The sequence below is a fragment of the Macaca mulatta genome, chromosome X (genome assembly GCF_049350105.2).
Source record: "Macaca mulatta isolate MMU2019108-1 chromosome X, T2T-MMU8v2.0, whole genome shotgun sequence".
Lineage (NCBI taxonomy): Eukaryota > Metazoa > Chordata > Mammalia > Primates > Cercopithecidae > Macaca > Macaca mulatta.
In genome coordinates this window covers 53368649-53383388 of record NC_133426.1, presented here as the reverse complement: position 1 = coordinate 53383388, position 14740 = coordinate 53368649, and the positions used below count along the sequence as shown (strand labels likewise).

Below are 14740 nucleotides of genomic sequence, written 5' to 3'. Positions count from 1 at the left end.
TGTCTGTTTTCTCAAAGTTTCTGCCACTACTAAGGGCAGCAAATCTCCAGCGAAGGTGGGTGATGGGGGCAGCAGCAGTACAGACTTTAAGATGGTGTCCTCTGGCCTCACTGAAAACCAGCTACAGCTCTCTGTAGAGGTGAGTCCAAGCTCTTCTGACCTGCTAAGACTTGGGGAGAAAGGATAAACAGGGTAGATAATGATTTTGTTCTCAGGCTGGAGCTTACTCCTCCTGTCTTCTTTTTCTCAGGTGTTGACATCCCACTCTTGTTCTGAGGAAGGCTTAGAGGATGCAGCCAACGTACTACTGCAGCTCTCCCGGGGGGACTCTGGGACCCGGGACACTGTTCTCAAGCTGCTACTGAATGGAGCCCGCCATCTGGGTTATACCCTTTGTAAACAAATAGGTAATAGCAGGAGTAAAGCATTCTTCTCTCTTTCTGAAAGTTTCCATTTAGCTGCTTCCTCTTTCTGGAATCCTTTCCTGAATCCCCAAGCTGAATCAGATACCTCCATGTCCCTATAACACAGCCTCCATGCTCCCTCTGTCTGTCGTAACACAGATTACCCTGGGTTATCATCTGTTTTCTTCTGCTCAGTTATTTGAAAGCAAGGCTGGGTTTGTCTCCTCATCCCCGCTGCCCGGCACACATTGGTGCTTAATAAAGGGAAAAAAGAACACGTGGGAACAGCAGTGCCTGTCTTCTCCATGCTGGGCACTCGTAATAACCCTGTGATAAGACTGCTGAGGCAGCCTCACCCCTTCAAAGTATGTGCCTACACTGCATTCAGCCTCAGGAATTACAGAGTCAGAATAGTACTCTCTGCTCTTGTGTAATTTTGAAGATACAAAAATTCTAAGAACAGTTACAAATTACCTAGTTTCTATCACCTTCCTCCCTGTTTTACTGAGAAGAAAGCCAAAACCCAGGGTGATAAAGTGATTGGACCAAGGAGTACAGCCAGGTTTTCTTTCAACATAGAGTCTCTCTACCCTGTCCCACCCTCATCCCAATCATGAGTCTCCCGAGATCTTGGCTACATACTTAGTTCTGTCTCTCCTTCACTCCCATGTCCCTAAGTCTGGGGTGATAGGAGAGTTGGTTGGCCTGTATAACTCAGGGTGTTCTTTGCTGCATGAAAATTACAACATTCTTCCAGAAAGAATTTAGCCTCTGACCTTTCTCTCTTGGCTGCCACCATCTATTCCACACCTATGGGCCAGGCACTGTCTAGGCAGTCTACCATATATTTATCTCTTAATTCTTATAGCAACCTTGTGAGGTTAGGCAGTAATATTCCCAATATTAATATTGGTAAGCAAATTGGGCAAGGGGTCAAGAAATTTGCCTGAAACCACCACAGAACCTCAGTAATTTTGAGAGATATATGGGATTTCAATCAGGATCTGTCTAGCTTCAGAGGAGATACTGTTTCTCTTCTACATGAAACTCATTTCATACAGATTCAGCAGATCCCTGTGGCCATAGGTAAATTGATAGTCCCAGGTGACGATCCATGGACACACATAAAAAACTGAACAGAGTACGATTCCAACTCACTCTAGGTTCTTTGCAGCTGAGCAACGAAGAGTGGCCTAAGCAGGTGTCTTAGAGAGATTTGGCTTTTAGCCACTCTACCAGGGGAGTCTCTGAACACTTGCTGACTCCTCTGCCTGCTCAGGTACCCTGCTGGCCGAGCTGCGGGAATACAACCTTGAGCAGCAGCGGCGAGCCCAATGTGAAACCCTCTCTCCTGATGGCCTGCCCGAGGAGCAGCCACAGACCACCAAGCTGAAGGGCAAAATGCAGAGCAGGTGGGTGGTAGCCACCCTTTGACTGGGGGCTTGAATCTGGGATATTCTGGAAGATGGCTCTTGCTGGTTTCCTGGTCTTTTTTATTTCTCTGGGTGATTTTCGTATCTTTCCTATACACACTTGACCCATTTTTTTCTACTTTCTACTTGGAAGATTTCCTTCTGAGTTTCCTTACCCCTCTGGTTGACACCAGGAAGCCTTGCTTGCTTTGGGTGTTTATACTTTGATGCTGTCAATATACGCAAGCCACCTCTACACTATCCAGGTTTGACATGGCTGAGAATGTGGTAATTGTGGCATCTCAGAAGCGACCTTTGGGTGGCCGGGAGCTCCAGCTGCCTTCTATGTCCATGTTGACATCCAAGACATCTACCCAGAAGTTCTTCTTGAGGGTACTACAGGTCATCATCCAGCTCCGGGACGACACGCGCCGGGCTAACAAGAAAGCCAAGCAGACAGGCAGGCTAGGTATGGAACTAGAGTGTCCAGTTGAGGGGAAGGGTTGGTGGCGGTAAAGCCAGAGTCCTTGGAGGTGCAGGACTTAACGGCCTGTCTCCTTCCTGTTTGACCTTTCCAAAAGGAAAATGATTATCCTTTTTTCAGAATGTTGATGGCTGCATTCTACATCTCATTCAAACTATCTGCGTAGGAAATTCATTAGGGGGAGCGGGAATTAAGGGGGAGTGGAAATCTGGCAGGGAAGTTGGGGGCCAACCTTTTGCTGAACAAGACTTAACTCACTAGGTGCATCTCCTTTCTGCTTCCTTGGTCATTTCTAACTAAGCCGTGGCTTGACAAATCATTTTCCCTGCCTCTTTCCTCCTGTCCCACAGAACCCTCTCGCACAAAACCATCCGTCTGTCTAGCATCATGCCCCCTGCCCTTATCTGTAATGGTAAATCTTAGCGCCTGATGATGAGTGCTCTGAAGCTTCCTGAGCTAAAGCTCAAAAGACCTCAGCAAGATGCCCTGTGGCAGCCCAGGAGATAGGAGAGAGAATATTGGGCTTTCCCTCTTCCTATATTTTATATCTTGCCTTCCTCTTTCTCTTTCTCCCAGGTTCCTCCGGTTTAGGCTCAGCTAGCAGCATCCAGGCAGCTGTTCGGCAGCTGGAGGCTGAGGCTGATGCCATTATACAAATGGTACGTGAGGGTCAAAGGGCGCGGAGACAGCAACAAGCAGCAACGGTTAGCATGATGCCTGTGGCCCCTCATTCATTTGTCTCTCCACTCATCCCCCCACCATGTCATCAGTGGGGTTTCATTGCCTTTACCTTGTATGCTTTTGCATTAAGTTTGCTATATGAATGCTTCTGGACAAAAGGGTTACTTTCTGTTGGTGTTTTCCTATTTGTTGATTGGTTTGTTGGTTTGATTTGATTTAAAGCTTGGCCATCATACCCCACTCCCAGCTATCCAGTCAACAGTGGCGCTTTTGCAAACTGCCTGATGCTAAGTGTTGTCTGGGTTCTGAGGGGATATGGGGTGAAGTTTTTTTTCAGTCTCATGGAACAATGCAGGTACATCAGAAACATCTCAGGAATCCTACCATTGAAAGTCCCCCAAGCTTGGTACATATCCCACACAGCCACTTCTGTCTGTGGCTGCTCCCACCACCCTGCCCTCTGCCTTTATTCTCCGTAACCCCTTGGTACCTAGGCACTCAGGCACTTTTAGGAGGAAACCTTCAGGTACTTAAATAGCCAACTCAGTGTTGGGGTCCCGGCATTGAGTGGCTGCAGTAAAAGCCTGGCATCACATATGTATGCTATGGCACTCCCTCATTGTTTTCCTGTCCTTGCAACATGTAAGTTACCTTTCCAAGGTCCAAGAAAGGTATCCTAAGACCTGATATTTCTTTGCATATAATTACTGTTATACAGTATGGTTTTATTGAATAGGCAGGGAACAGCCTTGAACTTAAGGGAAGTGACTCTAGGAAGGTAGAAAGGGAAAATAAAGCTGTTATTCTGGAGTATTTTTTCTGCCTAGTCTCTTTCCCATTACCCGAAAAGATGTTGGCTTTTTAAATTATCCCACTCATGAGAGGTTGCTCTAATTCTCCTGTTATTTCCCCTTTTGTGAGCAAACAGAAACAAAGAGCAAACCTACCTTCCACCCATCTGAATCTTTTATACATACATACATACACACACACACACCCCCCACACACACACCCCAGAAGACGACAAAGTTTGTATACAGGAGGCTAGTTCTGACTGGTCACAGATCTGGATTGTAGACTGTAGGAAATGTAGGCATCCGAGGAGCTGTTGGGAAAAGCTTGGAAAACTTACACTGGAGAAAAGCAGAAGAGTTGAGAAAGGCATCCTTTTGTCCTGGATAGCTACAGTTTCCCCACCCAAATATGGGAAGTTTCTTTGCAAGCTCAATGTGTGAGAAGTGGAAGGGCCAACCTCTAGCCTGCCTCTAAGGAAAGCAGAGTTGCACCCTTATGTGATTTTTGTCTCCCTTTTATCCAGTCGGAGTCTAGCCAGTCAGAGGCATCTGTCCGGAGGGAGGAATCACCCATGGATGTGGACCAGCCATCTCCCAGTGCTCAAGATACTCAATCCATTGGTCAGTACTACTTCCTGTTTCCAGCCAAGCAAAAGTCTTCTGGAATGTCTGCTGAATCCTCTGCTCCCAGCATATATAAGCCCAGTGTTTTCCCATTTCTTCCAGTAAACCCTGGTTTCTGTAAATGGTAATAGGTGTTTGACAACCAAGGCACACTTTTCTTTCCTGTAGTAAAGAAACTATATGGTGGGATATTATGCATTCAGACAGCATGTTTTTGTGGGGTTTTTTGTTATTGTGGTGGTGGTTTTTGAGACAGCCTCCCTCTGTTGCCAGGCTAGAATGCAGTGGCACGATCTCTGCTCACTGCAACCTCTGCCTCCTGGGTTCAAGCAATTCTCATGTCTCAGTCTCCTGAGTAGCTGGGATTACAGGCACGTACCACCACACCTGGCTAGTTTTTGTATTTTTTTTTTAGTAGAGACGGAGTTTTGCTATGTTGTCCAGGCTGGTCTCAAACTCCTGACCTCAGGTGATCCACCTGCCTTGGCCTCCCAAAGTGTTAGAATTACAGGCGTGAGCCACCGCACCCAGCCCAGCACGTGTTTTAAAACTTTTGTTTTATTATTGAGGCAGAGTCTTTCTCCGTCACCTAAGCTAGGATGCAGTAACGCAGTCATAGCTCACTGCAATCTCAAACTTCTGGGCTCAGTCAATCCTCCTGCCTCGGCTATGAGTAGCTGGGACTATAAGGGACAGGCCACCATGCCCAGCTAATTTTTTTTATTTTTGTAGAAATGGAGTCTCACTATGTTGCCCGGGCTGGTCTTGAACTCCTGGCCTCAAGCCATCCTCTCACTTCAGTCTCCCGTGTTTTATTGATTTATTGATTTTTGAGTCGTAGTCTCGCTGTGTCGCCCAGAGTGGGGTGCAGTGGTGCCATCTCGGCTCACTGCAACCTCCGCCTCCTGGGTTAAAGTGATTGTCCTGCCTCAGCCTCCCAAGTAGATGGGATTACAGGCGTCCGCCACCATGCCCGGCTAATTTTTTTTTTTTTTTTTTTTTTTTGTATTTTTAGTAGAGACAGGGTTTCACCATATTGGCCAGGCTGGTTTCGGACTCCTGACCTCAGGTAATCCACCCGCCTCGGCCTCCCAAAGTGCTGGGATTACAGGTATGAGCCACGGCCGACCAGCCCTAGTCTCCCATGTTTTAAATCTTGGCTCCCCCATTTACTGGCTCTGGGACCTGAGGCAAACCTCTTCGTTAGGTTTCCTTGTTTAAAATAGGAATGTTCAGTTCTTAGGATTAAATGAGTTAACACATGTATAGTGGTTAGAGAAGCCTTGTAGGACAACCATTGTTGAAATGCTGTATTAAGTCATTTACTTTCCATCAGGATTTGGGGAGATAGATGTTATTCCTGTGTTCTGTATTCACCTTCTTTTACCTAAGGTAATATGATTTGCAAGTACCAGAGCCAGGATTCAAACCTAAGGCTGTCAGAACCTTGAAGAATAGTCAGGATTTGGGTAAAGAATGAACAGCAAAGGTCAAGAAGAAACCTAAGCAGCGCAGGTGTATGGGGGTCGGGGATTGATGAGGAAACAGTCACTCCCCACCCAGAAGATGGGGCTGGGTCTTGCTGCTGAGCAGAGGTTAGAATAAGCCCCCAGTGAGTATCAGGAAAAGTACCAGCCATGGGGTTCCATCAGTCACACCATGGCTTCTCAGGGTTTTAAACTGCCCCAGGACAAGATGACTAATTTAGAAGGCATTAGACAGCCGGGCGTGGTGGCTCAGGCCTGTAATCCCAGCACTTTGGGAGGCCAAGGCAAGTGGATCACAAGGGCAGGAGTTCAAGACCAGCCTGACCAACATGATGAAACCAAGTCTCTACTAAAAATACAAAAATTAGCTGGGCATGGTGGCTTGCGCCTGTAATTCCAGCTACTCAGGAGGCTGAGGCTGGAGAATCACTTGAACCCGGGAGGCAGAGGTTGCAGTGAGCCGAGATCACACCACTGCACTGCAGCCTAGGCAGCAGAACGAGACTCTGTCTCAGAAAAAAAAAAAAAAGGCATTAGACTTAGGGTTAGTTAGAAAGATCTAGTTTGATGTCCTGGTGCTGTCCTCCTCGGAAACCAAAATGAGGGAAAGACAGCCTACTTTCCAAGGCCAGCTGTCAGAATTCAATGACGATAGTGTCCTAAAACGTCCTGTGTAAACTGGACAGCAACCATCCAAAACTCCACTGTTGTCACATTACCCTGAGGTAATCCACAGATTCTCTTGAAACTAGTGAGGCGGTGACTAGACTAGCACTGTCTGGAACTGCAGTAGCACCTGTGGCTTTTGAGCACCTTAAATGTGGCTAGTGCACCTGAGGAGCCAGATTCATTATTTTATTTATTCTATTCAATGTAAATGCCCTACAGTATAGTCCTAGACCTTGTTTCAGATGTTGCTCAGTGAGTACCACTGAGTGGCCACTGATCCCCTCTACTTGCTCTGTATATTAGTTGGTGTGTTTGGTCTAGAAAAAGCTAAGTAGAAGGGAAATTTTGAAAACTTTGACTCTCTTCTGTGTGCCCTTCAGCCTCCGATGGAACCCCACAGGGGGAGAAGGAAAAGGAAGAAAGACCACCTGAGTTACCCCTGCTCAGTGAGCAGCTGAGCTTGGATGAGCTGTGGGACATGCTGGGGGAGTGTCTAAAGGAACTAGAGGAATCCCATGACCAGCATGCTGTGCTAGGTAAGTTGTGGGCTAAAGGCCCAGGTCCCAACCCACTGGTCTGCTCTGGGGACCTTCCTGCCAACTTGTTTTTCTTCCTTCCAGGTTATTCCTCTCAGTGTCTCTGTAATGAGAATTCAAAAGAGAAGCGTTTTTTCTCTGACCTCAGTATAAAAAAGATTGACCTTTTAATAGCTGGTGTCTTGCACTTTGTAGAGAAGGTGAATCTTTATAACTGGTTACCTATCCCATTTTTCTTTGGCTTCAAGGAAGTTCCTCTGTGACTTGGTTCTACTATCATATTTCCCTGCAAGTTCTCATTGTTTCTACTTTTTTTTTTTTTTTTTTTTAAATCAGAAATGAGGTTTCACTATGTTGCCCAGGGTGATCTCAAACTCCTGGGCTCAAGCAATTTTCCCACCTCGGCCTCCCAGATTGCTGGGATCATAGGTGTGAGCCACCACACCTAGCCTAGTTTTCATTATTTCTTCTTCCATATTTATTTTTATAATTTGTTTTTGAGGGCAAACAGGTTTGCATGTTGAAGTTTGCAAAGTAAAATGTTACTTTCCCATCATTCCTACCCCTAGTGCTACAGCCTGCCGTCGAGGCCTTCTTTCTGGTCCATGCCACAGAGCGGGAGAGCAAGCCTCCTGTCCGAGACACCCGTGAGAGTCAGCTGGCACACATCAAGGACGAGCCTCCTCCACTCTCCCCTGCGCCCTTAACCCCAGCCACGCCTTCCTCCCTTGACCCATTCTTCTCCCGGGAGCCCTCATCTATGCACATCTCCTCAAGCCTGCCCCCTGACACACAGAAGTTCCTTCGCTTTGCAGGTACAGGGAACTTTTAGGCTGCCAGGTGTAGAAGGCTTCATTTTAAACAGTATTGTTCCATACAATTAATCCTTAGCGATTCCAGAGGGGGGGGGGGAGAGAGAGAGTGTGTGTGTGGGTGTACACACCTGTGTATGTAAACCCTGCATGGTTTCCCATGGCCTCAGGATACTCAGATTTAGAATAGAAATGCTCAGATTCACGTTCACACCTCAAGGGTTGGCCCTTGGTTTTCATTAGTCCTTTTAGAGCCCTGAAATAGGGAAGAGGAAGGAAGAGAGAGTTACTAGCTGGTTGGCTGTCTTACAGCTTCTGGGGCCCATGATGTGCTTAATTCTCGCTGTCACTTCTCCCCTCAGAGACTCACCGCACTGTGTTAAACCAGATCCTACGGCAGTCCACAACCCACCTTGCTGATGGGCCTTTTGCTGTCCTGGTAGACTACATTCGTGTCCTCGACTTTGATGTCAAGCGCAAGTATGTGTCCTGGATATTGGGGGGTGGAGGGGTGGTGAGAACTCCTCAAATGGTAACTCGCCTCTGAAGTTACTCTTGAGGCCACAAGTTTCCTTTGGTGGCAGCACTTGGAATATAGTGGTGGTGGGGAGGGAAGAGACAGCTGTACCATTGATGGCCATCATACCTAAATACTCCTTGGGCTTCTCCCCCTCCTTCTGCATTTTTCATCAGCAAAGCAGAGTCACATGATTTTTGAACCACACGATTTCTAAAGTTCTGTTTCATCCTTTGGGGGTAGTACAGGAGGCACAGGTGGCCATAGTACACGCACAGCAGGGTTCCAGGGCTTCCACAACACTCTTGGAGTCTTCCCTGTGCCTCTCCTCCTCCTCGTGCATGTGTACATGCTTACCTGCTTGTGGGAGAAATCACATGTCACAATCTTTGTGGGTCCTTACTCAGTGGAGGTAAGAAAAATTTAGAGTTGGTAATGAGTGATCTACCTCTCCCAACTACTGGGCATTTCCCAAACAGTGGGGAGCAGAGATCAAAGTGTTTGGAGGATAGAAGAAGCATCATTGTGGAAGGTCTTCCTAATCACACAAACAAATTTGTTCTGCCACCCTTAATCCTGTCTTCCTTCCTTTTCTACCTCCCAAGATATTTTCGCCAAGAGCTGGAGCGTTTAGATGAGGGGCTCCGGAAAGAAGACATGGCTGTGCATGTCCGTCGTGACCATGTGTTTGAAGACTCCTATCGTGAGCTGCATCGCAAATCCCCTGAAGAAATGAAGAATCGATTGTAAGGGCCCAGGAACGGAGAAAAGATGGCGGGTGGGAGGTGGGGCCTCCTGCACAGTAGTGATGGCTTGCTCTAGCCTCAAATTTAGGGAGGTGCTGCCTAAATTTGAGACAGGAAAGTATTTGGTGTTTATAAAGATATACCTGCTGGCTTTGCAATGAGAGCTTTACCATTGCTGTACTAGGAATGCCCATGTATGAGTGGCTCCACCAAACTGGTAACTGCTCACTGGTGATTCTGAAGCCACCTAGAGGAGATCAGCAGTTTTTGATACTGAGCATAGGAGCTGATGAGATGAAAGACCTATTCAAGTCATTTAATGATTCCTCCCCATCTCTTGTGTGGGCTCACCATCTGTGTAATCACAAGAAGTCAGGGAGTCTCCCTAGACAGACTATATGCCATGTTCTTCCACCAAATACCTTTAAAGAATTAGGACTCTGGGCTTATCCCTCTCTAATACCACTTTTCTCCCCTCCCGACTTAACCTAAGCAAGCCTTCATTTATTCCTCTGATACCTTTCCTATTGGTGTTTTCCGGAATATCTGTTAACCTTGACTATTTTGGGACATCTCTGTCAGTGGTGCTTTTGTTTGGTCCCAGATCTCCACCCCACTTCTGGGCTGTCCTGGCACTCTCTGTTCACCTCTTCATCTGACACTGCACCCCCAGACACTGCTTCACAGTCTCTCACTCATACAAATGACTGGATGTATCCTGGGTTTTCTGCACAGCTCTTTTCTGCTTCTGCTTTGTTATGCAGGTATATAGTGTTTGAAGGAGAAGAAGGGCAGGATGCTGGCGGGCTCCTGCGGGAGTGGTACATGATCATCTCTCGGGAGATGTTTAACCCTATGTATGCCTTGTTCCGTACCTCACCTGGTGATCGAGTCACCTACACCATCAATCCATCTTCCCACTGCAACCCCAACCACCTCAGCTACTTCAAGTTTGTCGGACGCATTGTGGCCAAAGCTGTATATGACAACCGTCTTCTGGAGTGCTACTTTACTCGATCCTTTTACAAACACATCTTGGGCAAGTCAGTCAGGTGAGAATGAGGCATAGTCCTGGGACTATCCTCAGTCCTGGGGGTCTTGTATTTTTGTGTCCCATCCTTGTGCTCCCTCTTCCCCCCACCCACAAACCATGACCCTGTATAATTGTGTTTTTCTAGATATACAGATATGGAGAGTGAAGATTACCACTTCTACCAGGGTCTGGTTTATCTGCTGGAAAATGATGTCTCCACACTAGGCTATGACCTCACCTTCAGCACTGAGGTAGGTCAAGAAATCCTAATCACAGCACATCCAGCCAGTATAGAAGATCCATTCCAGGTTCACCTTAGAACTAGCACTGCGTGACTTTCTCATAGTTCTAGGGAAGCATCTTGACTTCTTAAAGCTGCAGCAGGTGTTTGTGAGTGACATCACAAACAGGAAAACCAGGATTTGCAGGCCATTCCCTAGTTTCACCTCTATTTAAAAAATAAATAAATGAATAAAATGCTCTAGTGCATAATTCTTCATTACCAAGGGTGAATGTAGAAATTTTGTACACCAGCTATTGATTGTAGAAAAATTGTACAAATGTAAGTGGGGGGTAAATGAAGGTAATTAAGGTTATTCTTCTCCCAAATTGTTTTCGTAAGAGATTACATTCCGTTATGTAAGTTAGCCATTTCCTTTTCCCTTTTACCACTGACAGTTGCCTTACTCTCTTCTGGCTTCTTTGTGGGTCTTAGAGCCAAAGAGTATTTTCCTCTTTCCTACCCAAAGCCTTTCCCTATCAGGCGAGTTGCTAGCTGTGAGTAGTGAAAAAAGTCACTGTTTTGTATGGACTTGCCTCATCTCTCTGCCCAGGACATGGCAAGGGGTTTAGGGTGTGTTCCTAGGTATCTAATCCCATCCTAGACGAAGTCTGATATGTATGATTGGTGTTTTGGTTGTTCTAGGTCCAAGAGTTTGGAGTGTGTGAAGTTCGTGACCTCAAACCCAATGGGGCCAACATCTTGGTAACAGAGGAGAATAAGAAGGAGTATGTACACCTGGTATGCCAGATGAGAATGACAGGTAGGGGAAATGTTCCTAGTCCTCTAGTTGCTCAATATGAGAAGAGGTCAGACTTGATTCATTTGATAGGCATGTTTTGTTTTCCTCCACTATGACAAAGCCACAAATACCTTGCACAAAAGACAAAACACTTGATCAAAAATACTTAACTTTGGGCGTGGTGTCTCATGCCTGTAATCCCAGCACTTTGGGAGGCCAAGGCGGGTGGATCAGTTGAGGTCAGGAGTTTGAGACCAGCCTGGCCAACATGGTGAAACCCCGTCTCTACTAAAGTAAAAAATTAGCCGGGTGTGGCAGCGTGTTCCTGTAGTCCCAGCTACTTGGGAGGCTGAGGCAGAAGAATTGCTTGAACCTGGGAGGTGGAGGTTGCAGTGAGCTGAGATTGCACCACTCTACTCCAGCCTGGGTGACAGAGTGAGACACCGTCTCAAAAAAAAAACAAACAAACAAAAAAACACCACTGGGCACAGTGGCTCACACTTGTAATCCTAGCACTTTGGGAGGCTGAGGCAGGAGGATAGCTTGAGTCCAGGGAGTTGAGACTAGCCTGGGCAAAATCAACCAGGCGTGGTGGTGCATGCCTGTAGTCCCAGCTAACAGTGGTAGATGGGAGCCAGACTGGGGATCTCTGACCTCTACAGTTGTGTGAGTTTAGAAATCATGTGGCTTTTTGGTTATCTCACCAGGAGCCATCCGCAAGCAGCTGGCGGCTTTCTTAGAAGGCTTCTATGAGATCATTCCAAAGCGCCTCATTTCCATCTTCACTGAGCAGGAGTTAGAGCTGCTTATATCAGGACTGCCCACCATTGACATCGATGATCTGAAATCCAACACTGAATACCACAAGTACCAGTCCAACTCTATTCAGGTGAGCTGCTGCTGGCATCCCTCTTCATATGGTCCTCTCATACGGTCCTCTAGGCAACGCTAGTTTGTGTGATAACAAATAAACCAGTAGTACTCTTAGAGGACGGTGCATGTAGAAGACAGTCTACCTATATCTAACTCTGTTCTCCTGGAGCATAGCCGACTTCTCTTGGCCATCTTATGAATGAAAGGGACTAAAGCTCATCCTACAGAAGGGACTTGCCTCAGATACCAAGTCCAGTCCTATTTCCCAGATTCCATCCCCCTACCCTGCTTCTAGGAGCTTTCTACCTAACACTGGCTTCATGGGTCCTTTCTTACAGATCCAGTGGTTCTGGAGAGCATTGCGTTCTTTCGACCAAGCTGACCGTGCCAAGTTCCTCCAGTTTGTCACGGGTACTTCCAAGGTACCCCTGCAAGGCTTTGCTGCCCTCGAAGGCATGAATGGCATTCAGAAGTTTCAGATCCATCGAGATGACAGGTCCACAGATCGCCTGCCTTCAGCTCACACATGGTAAAAGGAAGGGTTTGTTTCTCCTTTTCAGCGCTTAGATTGAGCTTGCATACTTGATGTTTTCAGGACCCTACCCAAGATTGGGAACGCAAATGTGGCTGAGTCCTGGACCTTGGGTAACTCACAATTTGGTGTTTCTATGGAGGTGATGTTTGAGATGAGATGTGCTAGACACAGTGGGGGCTGGGGAGACACTGGCAGGTAAACAGCACCACAAGAGAGCATGGTGTATTCCAGGACCAGCGTGACTGGAGCAAGGAGGAGTTGCAGGGAGCAGAAGTCTAAAGAGCTCAGCAGAGTGACTCTGAAAACCTCCTTCAAGTTTGCACTTTAGCCTGTGGGCGAGTGAGGCCAGGGTGTTTAAGGAGGAGTGACAGGGTCAGATTTTTGGTTTTGGTGCCCGATTGCCAGTTTGGGAGCCAGATAAAGGAGGGCAGACTGGGCTGAGACAAGATTGGGAGTCATCAAGAAGCAGGGAGTTGGTTTCTTCAGGGAGGGGAGGGGCTGGTGGGCACCATGGGAACACACAGGTTTGGTTATCTGTCATCCCTCACCACGAACTGATCTTTCTTCTTTCCTTAGTTTTAATCAGCTGGATCTGCCTGCCTATGAGAGCTTTGAGAAGCTCCGCCACATGCTACTATTGGCTATCCAGGAGTGCTCTGAAGGCTTTGGGCTGGCCTAATAAGGCCCTGCCCACCTCTGTGGGTTTTTTTTACCATTGTTGGACCTGGGGAGGGGGGAGTTAAAAAAAGAACCAGAAAGAAATTGTCAAAAACCAATAAATGAAATCCACCAACTCACCGTGTGTGTCCCAGCTGCCCCATCTTCCCCAGCGCATACCTATTCCTCTTCTCATTCTCTCCCCGCCACCTGTTTCCTCACCTTCTTTCCCCTTTCCATGCCGTCCATGATCCCCGCCCCATGTGTTTAAAAGGCAGTAGCCTTTGCAGGGACCTGTCTGTCCCGACTGTTTGAACAGTGTGCTCCTCAGATTCTGTGTTCAGAAGGATTTGCTGCATTGAGACTTGAAACCTTTGGATAGGGGAAAAAATTATATATATATATATTTTTTTGTTCTGTTTGCATTTCTTAATTTGTGCTTGGAATGTGTTGATGTGCACAGCTAATGATTCAATGCGAGACAAGATTGGCGTCTGTGTTGTGGAGGTTTCAAATAAAGAGCACTCTTCATAACTTACTTTTCACAATGGAGTTTTTTTCAAACTTTAAAAAAAAAAAAACTCTTAAGCACATGCTAGGCATCTGGAGAAAAGATCCGAATGGATTCTCCAGGAAACCATCCCTGCCCGACCCGCTTGTCCACCTGCCTCCACCACTGGTGCAACTTCATCCTTCAGAGTCAGTTTCTGCAGTCAGGAGAGATTGGCAGTTCACCAGAAATTGGGAGTGGGGGCATCTGTTTTTTTTAGAATGGGAGCTGCACTTGGGGATGGTGATGGTGTTAGAGATTGCAGCCTAGGACAAAGCATCACCTTGCTCAAGGGGAACAAACTGCAGCAGGTTGTACAAAACAGAGCTCACTTGACCCAGCCCAGGGTTTTACTTGGTGAGCCTTTCCAGTAGTCCTGAGTCTGGGGCTCAGTTTTAGGTTTTTATTTCATTAATGTTTGTTTATTTCTAATAAATTTTAATAAACAAGTAATTTAGGTCACCAGAAGACCATTCTTTTTGTTTGTCTATTTTTGTTGTCACTCCCTCTCTCATCATCTGTCTGCCAGTCTGTTCACAGATCACCTTGTAGTCCCTCGTGGTTTTTACTCCAGTGCTTAAAGCTGACCTAAGGACTTCGATGGTTCCAGCCTTCAAAGAAAAAAATAATAAAAATTTAGTTAGAAAAAATATCCCCAAGTGGTGCTTGCCTTGTGTGGTTTTTCTCATTCCCTGAGGGTGCTACTTCTGAACAGATTGTCCCTTTGACCTTGTCCCAAAGTGTGGGTCTAGGAAAGCAAGGGTGTGTCTTTAACCTGATCCCCTGGTCCTGGAGCCAAGGCTGCTAGCCATTTCCCCCTTTTTTAGTGTTTCCACTCTTGTGCCTGGCCCTTCTGAGAAGGCAGGGGAATCGCCCCGTCCCTGTTACTGAGCTTCTAGTAGGG

General features: G+C 46.8%; 1 protein-coding gene across 14 annotated transcripts in view; it reads left to right on the top strand.

Moving 5' to 3' along the window:
• HUWE1 (HECT, UBA and WWE domain containing E3 ubiquitin protein ligase 1) overlaps positions 1 to 13960 on the top strand; it is a 152936-nt gene extending 138976 nt beyond the window's left edge. For 7 of the 14 annotated variants that reach the window (XM_077987620.1, XM_077987617.1, XM_077987615.1 and 4 more), the window contains 16 exons: positions 18 to 139; positions 251 to 407; positions 1684 to 1816; positions 2083 to 2285; positions 2877 to 2959; positions 4300 to 4396; positions 6936 to 7091; positions 7661 to 7906; positions 8266 to 8383; positions 9026 to 9166; positions 9931 to 10218; positions 10345 to 10450; positions 11125 to 11242; positions 11929 to 12110; positions 12433 to 12623; positions 13206 to 13824. In XM_077987620.1, the coding sequence (XP_077843746.1) occupies positions 18 to 139; positions 251 to 407; positions 1684 to 1816; positions 2083 to 2285; positions 2877 to 2959; positions 4300 to 4396; positions 6936 to 7091; positions 7661 to 7906; positions 8266 to 8383; positions 9026 to 9166; positions 9931 to 10218; positions 10345 to 10450; positions 11125 to 11242; positions 11929 to 12110; positions 12433 to 12623; positions 13206 to 13308 (2444 nt within the window). In that variant the 3' untranslated portion in view covers positions 13309 to 13824. 14 annotated transcript variants of the gene reach the window in all.
• Positions 13961 to 14740: the final 780 nt, after the last annotated feature.